Source organism: Sesamum indicum, linkage group LG7, assembly GCF_026168435.1.
Source record: "Sesamum indicum cultivar Baizhima isolate 11 linkage group LG7, ASM2616843v1, whole genome shotgun sequence".
Taxonomy (NCBI): Eukaryota; Viridiplantae; Streptophyta; class Magnoliopsida; order Lamiales; family Pedaliaceae; genus Sesamum; species Sesamum indicum.
The window spans coordinates 10189624-10200465 of record NC_142663.1 but is presented as its reverse complement, the minus strand read 5'-3'; the positions used below and the strand labels follow the sequence as shown (position 1 = coordinate 10200465).

The window sequence follows — 10842 nt, the reverse complement described above, 5'->3', positions numbered from 1 at the left end:
TAAGGAAGAAATCTAAGCCTCAAACGAAAAAAGATCCTAGTCCTGTCACTTGTGCTTTTGAGAAACTATGAAAAGTGAAACACTCAGCCCAAGTAGGTCCTCATGAAGAAACTAAGACAAAGTATTTGTTCAATCACCTTATTGCAACACATCCGATGTGCGCATAGATACTGACGTTGGAGAAGTCCCCAGTGCTCGAGATGCTAAGGGGAAAGAGTTGTGAGAGACAAGAAGTCTCCGTCTCCCGTCTACATGGGCATTGACCGATTAGTCATTTGACATCAGACAAAGTTGCTCGAGCTAACAGTTGATTGGAGGTTTCCTATCGTTATTTGAGGAGGCTAGGGCTGAAATTGGTGAAAAACTGTTTTATATACTCAACTAGCTTGCAATGAACAATCCTTAATTCCTGATTGACCCGCGAGTGTCAGAAAATAGCTTGGTATTTGACAGCCATGTAGGAGAGACTTCTTTTGAATCATACAAGGTTTGTCTCCTTCCTAAGGACTAAGTAGTCTTGGCAATGCTTCATCACCCCCGCATGGAGATGATGGGGGCTCATCTTCATCACCAAGTAAGTCTTATAAAGTTTCATCTCATATCCAGTGCATTTTTTGTTTCAATGCTAACTTGTTTCTTTTTTAAGATGGTCAGTGTTCTGCATTCCCTTAGTCTATAATGCTCTTATTAGAGATACGACCGTGGGGACGTGGAGGAATGGATGCAAGCTTTAGAGGACACAAACCAAAATCTTGAAGAGGATCTAAAGAAAGTTGAGCTTGCATTTTCTAACATAGAACCAGAACTGGGAGAAGCTCACTGCCCTCACTTCTTAGGACACCCTTACAAAGAAGTTAAGAGTAGAAAAACTGCTACTCTCTAAAATAGAGATCTTCCAAGAATCTTTATGATTGGAGCTTTTAAAATTGGGGGTCAACCATGAGACTCTTTGTGCTAAAGAGGTTAAATCCTTTGTTGTCTTGTGAGAGGGAAAGAAGATTTTCTCAAGGTTGATTGAATATGCAGCCCTTGTAAAGCAGGCTCGGATGAACGGGCTCGAGACTTCATGAGATCTTGCACCTTTGATTCCATCATCGTGAAGAAAACCACCAATGAGGGTTTTCTGAGATTTTACAAATGCTTGGATCAACTAAAATGTCTTGGAGGCTTGAAAGATAGCTTCCACCCTAACCAAGTCAACTTCTTAAACGACTCCAATCTTCAAGATTATCCTCAGAACTCATCTACTATTCATGAGTTGGAAGATGATGAGTTTGTGCAGCTGACCGACTTACCTCCCTCCTATAAACAATGTGGTTTCCTCTTCCTAGACGAACTTAGGAACTCAATAGAAAATCTTATTTTTATTTTGTGAAAAATGTTCTATAAAGGGCATTTTGTTTATACTAGGCGACCTTCATACAACTATGCACTTTGTATACCATATGTTGTTCATTATATCTCTTCTCTTTTGTGCTCATATTGCAAATACCTTTAATGGATCTCTTAGGATCTTAGTCTTAGTTGTGTTGCCCGATCCTTGATCTACAAAATCTAGGATGGATGCAGGATAGTACAACATTCGTACAATATTGTTTATGATCACCAAATCTTTACCATTCGTACAAGATAATACAACATTCTTACTAGCTTTGTTTAGATCTATGAAACAGTACACATCTGTCATTTCCCTATTCCTTTTGGCACGAGCAAGACATTTGACAACCATTTGGTGTACTGAACGTCTTCTATGTAACTTGCTTTCAACAACTTTTCCACCTCTCCAGCAAAAATTTTGTTTGTTTCTGACCCAAACGCCTATTTTTTTTTCACCGGCTTGATAGAGGGATGTACATTCAGACAATGTTCAATTACTCTTGGGTCTATCCCTTGTAAGTCTAAGGGTTTCTATGCAAAAATGTGAGCATGTTTTCCCTTAAAAGGTTGATCATCAGTAGCTTTATTAGATCATCCATCTAGGTCCCGACCTTCGTTGTTTTGGAAAGGATTTCCAAGGAATAGTTCAATCTCTTTATTCTCTATTAGATTGTGTAGAATGATCCCTTTCTTCTTTTTCACACCCTCCGTCCTGTATTTGTTTTCTCTATTTTCCCTACCTTCTTCTAGTCTACTCCCCACATGCAACATTGCAACATTCTCTAGCCAGCCTCTAATTCCCGAAAAATAACCCCTACACTCTTTCTTACTGTAAATTTTATCTTCTAATGGAAAATAGATACCACAACTTGGAAAAAATTAAGTCTAGGTCTGCCTAACACTATGTTGTAAGCAAACGGTTCATCTACAACTAGGTATTTTATCATTATGGTTCTTCCAATCGGCTCAACCCTCAGAGACATAGGTGATCTATGGAGCCTAATGGCATTAGTTCGTCCCTCCGAAACCACGTAGTCGGGTCATCACCTGCTTTAGAGTCAAAATATCTAGGCCCATTCTAACTGGAGCATTCAATAGTATGATATATACTAAACTGCCATTATCAACCAAGACCTTCTTTACATCAAAATTTGCTACATCCATAACTATAAGTAATGGATTATCTTGCAGTCCTTCTACCCCCTCTAAATCATATCATTGAAAGTTATAGTTTCTCTCCCATGAGTTTTGTACACTGCAAACATAAAGCTATGTTGAGAATGTGAATTTCAGGCATACCTTTTCTGGCATTCCTTGGATCTCCTCCCGTTAGACCACCCGAAATAGTGTTGATCACTCCTATCTTGGGTTGATTTTAGCACTATCCCGTCTTCTACCTTGCCCTACATATCCTACATTCTGCATTTGTAAATTGTTTACAGGTTACCTCGATCAACTTCTAAGTCGGGCCTCTTGATTCTTGGTTGTTCTTAACCATGGGACCCTGGCATGACCCTCTTGCATCATGAATTGCTTTAGAAACCCTTGGCGTATGAGCCTTTCAATCCATCTCTTAACTGAAAACACTTTTCAGTATTGTGGCCTACATCTTTATGGAAATGGTAGTACTTGTAAATCTTCCTCGTCTGTCACTCCTTCATCGCATAGGTCATCTTAGAACGTTCGACCTTTCGAAAATCAATAAGGTATGTCCTCTGGATACATAAAATGGACTATATAATATAAATTTGTCATTTGGTGGTCTTCTTTCCCTATTTTAACTTTCGAGTTGGTGAGATTTGGGTGTGTGATTCTGTCTCTGTTTTCCTTGGGATTATTTGTTCGTTTCTCCTTCATTGCCAGTATTTCTTCCCTATTGATATACTGTTCCGCTAGTTCATTCAACTCTTCTACCGTTGCAGAGGGTTTCTTGCTAATCAGACGCCAATGGTCTCTTCGGAAGTTCATATATCAATATACTCGTGATCATTTCTATCTTCAAATCTTGGACCTCCAACATCACGTTATTGAAATAATGCATGAAATTTCTTAACGACTTACTGTTCTTTTGTCTAATATGAAAAGATAGGTGGTGAGTTTTTTTGGCTGTCTTTTTACTAGCAAATTGGTGCAAGAACTTGCGTACTAGATTTTCATAGGACATTACAGTTGACCCAGATAATGATGTATTCCTAGGACCAACCTTAGATAGCGGTCACAAAATTGCATCTATTCATTGCGTCCTTCAATCTATATAACTGCATTATGTGATCGAAAGATGTTATGTGCTCTTGTGGATCCTTGTTCCCATAATATTTGGGCAAATCCAGAACTTTGAGACCTTGTGGGACATGTTTATTAGTTATTTCAGCCACAAATAGTGATTCTCTCATAGTAAGAACCTCCGGTATCTCCGCGCTTCTTTTCCTTTTATCGTTTTTCCGTTCTACCTCACCATATTCTTTTGGTCCTTGTTTCTCTTCTTCCTCTTCAAATAACCTTCATAACGATACACCTCTTTCTCAACGATTTTCCATTCACACACTCATTAGTTCTTTCTTTATTGTGGTGGGCATCAGATCCCTCAATGCCTCCGGCATCAGTTGTATCATTGCCTGATGTTCAAGAACATCGTGCCAACCCGCGAAGGTCTTTGGATAATTAACTATTTCTTTTCTCGATCTTTGAACCCCCTCTAAAGGTTTTGCTCCCCCTCGTTCCATCCTTGGCTTGGATCTTCAAATTGTTTCTCATAGACAGTGCCAAAATAAAGTATTTGGTTGTACTCCACGTATTAGATAAATGTAAACAAATTGGAGACTTACAGAAAACACGGCCAGGCCGAACCAGGCGGCATTGTTCCTGGCCGTTCTATTTGCGACAATATTCTCTTGGCACAAGAACTGCTCACAGGTTATAATCAGCAGCGATTACCACCTCGATGTGCTCTTAAGGTGGGTCTACAAAAGGCCTATGACACAGTTGAATGGGACTTTCTGCTCGTTGTGCTTTAATTATTCGGATTTTCGAATCAAATCATCCAATGGATAGAGGAGTGTATTACTACCACTTCATTTTCTGTTGGGATCAATGGAAAGCCACATGGTTTCTTTGTGGGATCAAGGGGCCTTCGACAAGGAGACCCAATGTCGTCTTACTTATTTGTTTTGGTCATGGAGGTGTTGAATCTCATCCCACAGCAGTTGATTGATCAAGACATGGGATTTGCCTTTCATTGGAAATGTGAGCCCACGAGATTATTCCACTTAAGCTTTGCAGATGACCTATTGTTGTTCTGCAAAGCTGAAGCTGATTCGGTGCAAGTGCTCAAACGTGGACTAGATACCTTTGGTGATTTGTCTGGGTTTCGAGTTAGTTTACAAAAGAGCCACTTGATCATCTTGCGTTCGGCACATGGGATCTGGGAGCACTTGCGGTGCTCCAATTTTAGGAGAGACACTTGCCAATGAAATATTTAGGTTTGCCCCTCCTCTCTTCACGCCTTACTCTTGCAGATGTAAGCCGATACTCGCCAAAATGGATCAGCGTATTAAGGGATGGGAGAACATATCTTTATCCAATGCTGGATAATTGCAAATCATCAAGACCGTCCTTACTTCTTTGAGTGTCTATTGGGTCTCTACTTGCCCAAAGGTATCATCAGGGAGATTGAGAAGCGACTTCAAGCATTTCTATAGAAGGGAACATTGAATAGTGGGTATGCAAAAGTTGGCATGGGAGCTTGTTTGTCGACCAGTTAATGAAGGTGGCCAAGGGGTTCGGGGCACTGCTACATTTAACCGCTCACTAATGTGTCTTAAATTATGGACTGTAATCCATGGTGATAGCGTGCCCGTATGGGTCAACTGGATACACCATACTTGCCTTCGAGAGATGTCCATTTAGACGGTATCGGAGCGGGGGGCTCTTGGGGCTGGAGTAAACTTCTCCGATTACGTCCTCTATTACGACCTCTTATAGACTACCGTGTTGGTGATGCGGCATCACTCTATTTAAGGCAGAATCCTTGGCATATGTTTGGGTCACTTGTTCATCGCTTCCTGTGGGATCCACAGCTTACCAACATACTAATGACGGACAAGGTTAATATGGTGATGGAGGATGGTCACTGGCACTGGCCTTTTCTCACTGATATTGAGTATTTGGAGATTCTTCTTAATTTACCTCCTACTTTTGGCGGCACTGTCTATCTTTCGTGGGATCGTAGAGTACACCGACAGCTGCATTAATCATTCGCTCTCCTAGGACTCCAGAGCTCACAATAGGTTGGTTTTCACTACTCTTGGGTTCCTTCAAAATACCCATACATGCCTTTGTTCTCTGGCTGACTATCCTTGGCAAACTGTCCACTATGGACAAACCTTGGCTCTCCCACTAGGGTACTTCTTGTGTTTGACGACACTCCCAAAATACATACCCACTTGTTCTTTCTGTACAGATACTCGAAGCAATGCTTGAGGGTGATTCGACAAACCCTCCGTTTTGACTGGCCTAACCGACCTTGGCCGACTGATATCATATAGACAATGCATAGGTGGAGGGGGAAACATTGTATATCGGCTTCATATCATACTTTGCTGGTTGTCAAGGACGTAAGGCAGAGAATACTGAGTGTTGATCTTTCTTACTATGTTAGCACTCATGCGCTTTATCTTGTATGGTGGATCCCTTAGCCTGTTGAGAGATCCGTCTAATTATGAGGGTTGTTGTACTGTACTGTACTTTTAATTAATGAAATTTACATTTAACAAAAAAATTATATATAGTATAACAAATTTTTGTACACGATTTTCATTTTCTCAATATATCCTTCTCACATTTTATTGCACGATGGATATTTTTCATTATTCATCTCAAAATTCCATTCCAATAAATTATTTTTTAGTCGTGTGGCTTCATTAAATACTTAAACCTTCCCTCTAGAGTTGATTCTTTATTTATATTTTATTTTATGTGGTATAATCAATCACATACGCAACTTATTATCTTAAATGCGAAAATGACTTTAATTTTATTGTACGTAACTTTATTTAAAAAAATTGAACTAACCATTTTCCATATATATCACCATACTTTATGTCCACGCGATTTCTCTACTTGAACGTAGAAACAAAATTTCCCTACGTTTTACTTGAAATCGTCATCTCAAACGTCATACTGTCCAACTCTTGTCCTCTTACTGTGCTTCATATTTTGGAAAATTGTTCTGTAAATTAAGTTTGGTTAAATCTTAATCAATTATCATATATTTATTATATTACAATTAAAAAAATAATTAATTATAGAGTAAATATAATAAATTTATTATATGATTAATTTGATTCGGTCAAATTTTTGAAAATTTTTGTCCGATTAAGTTCGATCAAACCTAAACAAATCATATAGCAAGTGTAATACATCTATTTGTGATTGAAATATAATTCAAAAAAAATGATTAATTATGGAACAAATATAACATATTTACTATGTAATTATTTGATTCGATCAGATTTAATCAACAGAACTTTCCCATATTTCCTAACTTCTTTAAGCTTTCAAATCGTGAACTCCTATAGTGATAAAACCACCAAAAATCACATTCTCTATATAAATACCATACTCCTCGCTAACCTCATTCAATCTCTCACGCATAAAACACAAACATTTTGCTACATCAATGGCCAGCCACCACGTCCTCCTTGTGACATTTCCAGTTCAAGGCCACATCAATCCAGCCCTCCAATTTGCCAAGAAGCTCATCAACATGGGCATTGAGGTCACCTTTGCCACAACCGTACTCGCACGGCAGCGCATGGAGAAAGCCGCCGCCAGCAGCCTACCAAAGGGCCTGACTTTTGCTGCCTTTTCCGATGGACTTGACGATGGATTCAAAGCCAGCAACGATCCCCAGAAATACATGAGGGAGATAAGACGTCGAGGCACCAAGTCTCTGAAAGATACTGTCCTATCTGCTGCCGAGCAGGGCCGTCCCATCACGTGCTTGATTTACACTCTCCTCCTACCGTGGGCGTCGGAGGTGGCGCGCGAGGTCCACATCCCCAGTGCGCTTCTCTGGATCCAAGCCGCCACTGTGTTGGACATTTACTACTACTATTTCAATGGCTTTGGGGATGAAATTATTGCCAGCTCCAATGACCCCTCGTGGAAACTGCAGTTGCATGGAATTCCAATATTGCTATCCCAATGCGACCTTCCATCTTTTATGCTTCCGACAAGCTCCGACAATTATAGCTTTGCTCTTACAGTTTTCAAGGAACAGCTCGAAACATTGGATGCCGAAACGAAGCCAAAAGTGCTTGTCAACACTTATGATTCATTGGAGCCTGATGCGCTCAAGGCCATTGACAGGTATGAGTTAATTGGAATTGGACCCTTGATTCCTTCTGCTTTCTTGGATGGTAAAGATGCTTCAGATACTTCGTTTGGTGGAGATCTTTTTCAAAAATCTGATGACTGCATAGGATGGTTGAACTCGATGCCCAAATCTTCAGTTATTTATGTGGCTTTCGGCAGTATCTTGAGTCTGCCAAGAGCTCAGATGGAGGAGATTGCAAAAGGGCTACTAGACAGTAGTAGGCCATTTCTGTGGGTAATACGAGTGAACGAAAAAGCCAATGAGGAGAAGAAAGAAGAAGATGAGAAGTTAAGTTGCATCGAGGAATTGGAAAAAGCGGGGAGAATTGTGCCATGGTGTTCTCAACTTGAGGTTTTAACGCATCCATCGTTGGGGTGTTTCATGACACACTGTGGGTGGAATTCAAGTCTTGAAAGCATATCATGTGGCGTCCCGATGGTGGCTTTTCCCCATTGGACAGATCAATGTACCAATGCTAAGTTGATTGAAGACGTATGGAGGACGGGTGTTAGAGTGAGACGCAACGAAGATGGAGTGGCGGAGAGTAGTGAGATAAGGAGGTGTATTGAGGAAGTGATGGATGGAGGGGAAAAGAGCAGAGAACTGAGAGAGAATGTTGAGAAATGGAAGGGTTTGGCCAGAGAAGCAGTGGAGGAGAATGGATCTTCTAATAAGAATTTGAAAGCCTTTCTTGAAGGAGTTGGAGCTGCAGGTTGTTAGTCTTTCCATTCTCAATTACCATTGTTAGTCTTTCTTCTCTTTTCTGATGGACAATAGGATACTATGTAAACATCAGATCAAACTGTAATATCAACCACCATTTTGTCATCATAATTTATTACTTTGCACTTTACACTTAAGAATTTGGAACAAAAACAATTGTATTGCCCTTCACAAAGTTATTGAATTTTGATTCACAAATATGCATAATCTCAAATTTCATCAATCTTATTCATATATAGAGGTGTTATTTAAGTCCAGTCATTACGATGGTGGCGGTTGCCCACATCTCCAAGAGCGGCCTTCACCTAGGCTACCGCCACGATGGTGGCTCAGGGGACTTTGGGCGACGGCATTTTTCATTAATTTTTTAAAAAATTTAAAAAATGATTTAAGAAAAAGAAAATTTTGAAAATGATAAAAAAAATTGATTTAAAAGTTTAAATAGTAAAAAAAAAAATATTAAATTTTCATTGTAAATACATATACTAGTAAGTTAAATTTAAATTATTTATAATAAATAATTTATTAAAATATATTCAAATTAAATATTAATTTAAATTAGTTAATAAAATATTATTGTTATTGTTCATTAACATTTACATTGATATAATATTTAAAATTTAAAACATAATATCTTTGTATTGTGATTTTAATTTAATTTTCATTTAAATTATAAACTTATAAAACATATATATGTATACATGTTCTTGTATTTTGAAATTAAAATAAATATACTTAATTAGGAGGGATAAAAATGCATAAAAAAATAAAATTAAAATAAATACATTTGATCGTGGTAATTTTAAACACAACATAGGGGTATTTTTATCAAATTGTAGCAAAAAATTGCCAAAATCTGCAAAAAAAAATTATGGTCACTCACACCACCCACGAGTGCACTTCACCTTTGATTAACTTCTTATGAAAACGGGATATTTTGTAGGATTTTAGAAGATAGAGGGGACTTTTTGTCTATTTTTAAAATATAAAGGAGTTTTTAGCTGATTTTTGAAAACACATGGGGTCATATGCAATATGGCCTCAATTGAAGCCAGTGGATCGATTGGCTAATGAAGCGTGCTCAATGGAGACAACAGGCGTGTTTCACCAAGATCAATGGTTAATTATAAAGTATCGTTACTATGTGTTGATAATTAATATTTGATTGTTATTTATGATGGAAGATAAAATTAACCCGAAAAAAGAAATGGTTGATACTTTGAAAAGATGAAGATTTTAATGAAGAAAATAAATAAATAAAAACAAAAGTAGACGTTCTCATAAAAGGAAGACGTGATGAAGGAAAAAAATCTAAGAAAGTTGAAAAAGCTGTGAATCCAGGAAATGAAGGTTAAGCCGTCAACTTATCAAATTGATGCTGATGTAGTGAATTACTAAAATGATCCTGAGCAATTAATTCTAATCATATAATAGAGGTAGGTGAGGATAAAGTAGTACTTTACCCTTACCTACCTTAATTATCATGAGATTACATTAATATAAAATACCTCTATTTCTCATTGAGGGAGGGGGAGGCAAAAAAAAAAAGCAAAAAAAACTACAAAAGGAAAGCTTGTATTAAATTCTAAGGGTTAAATGTGTTTTTAAACCCATAAAATAAGGGCAGAATTTGTTTTGATACCACAATTATCTCAGGTGACGCTTCTAGTTCCATAAAACTCACACATCTTTTAATCCCAAAAATTATGATTTTGGGATTTCCTAGTCCCAAAATCACAACACATTTTTAATCTCAAACAACGTCTTTTTAGTTTCAAAACCGCAACGCACATAACTTTTTGGAACTAAAAAGACGTGATTTTGAGTTTTATGGAACTAAAAGCATCACTCTGCCATAGTTGTGGTATCAAAACAAATTCAAAAAATATTTTACCTGAATTCTAGTATAATTACACTGAATTACGTACCCGATTAATAAAATCTCAGCTAATCTTACTTTTTACCTCATTACATTAATATTCTGATTAAAATTCATAATATAATAGTATACATTTATCAACAATTTACTCAAGAAAACATATATCAATATATATAAACTCTATTAAGGAATAAGGGAACAAAATACAGCCGGCTTCATTTTAATACATACATAATAACATATAATAGCATGAACATTGGTATTCGATAGCATGGCTGGCCGGCTCTTCTTAGTTCTATCAGCCAGACAGACTTGTCCTCCCACGAAAGATTTTCTTGATTAATCAGTTCGTAACAAAATTCCACTGAAATTATAATGTTCATGAGACAGCTGTACATTGGTAGTTTCGTTTTTTAATGTTTGTTTCATATCGTTTGTCTTTCAAAACTCCATTTCTTTCAACTTTTTTTCTTTCAAAAGGTCATTA

General features: G+C 37.6%; 1 protein-coding gene across 1 annotated transcript; it reads left to right on the top strand.

The window, feature by feature from the left end:
* The first annotated feature begins 6945 nt into the window (after positions 1 to 6945).
* LOC105179652 (UDP-glycosyltransferase 75C1) lies at positions 6946 to 8606 on the top strand. The gene has a single exon (XM_011103290.3). The coding sequence runs from the start codon at positions 7055 to 7057 to the stop codon at positions 8471 to 8473; it is 1419 nt and encodes a 472-aa protein (XP_011101592.1). The 5' UTR covers positions 6946 to 7054; the 3' UTR covers positions 8474 to 8606.
* The last annotated feature ends 2236 nt before the right edge of the window (positions 8607 to 10842 follow it).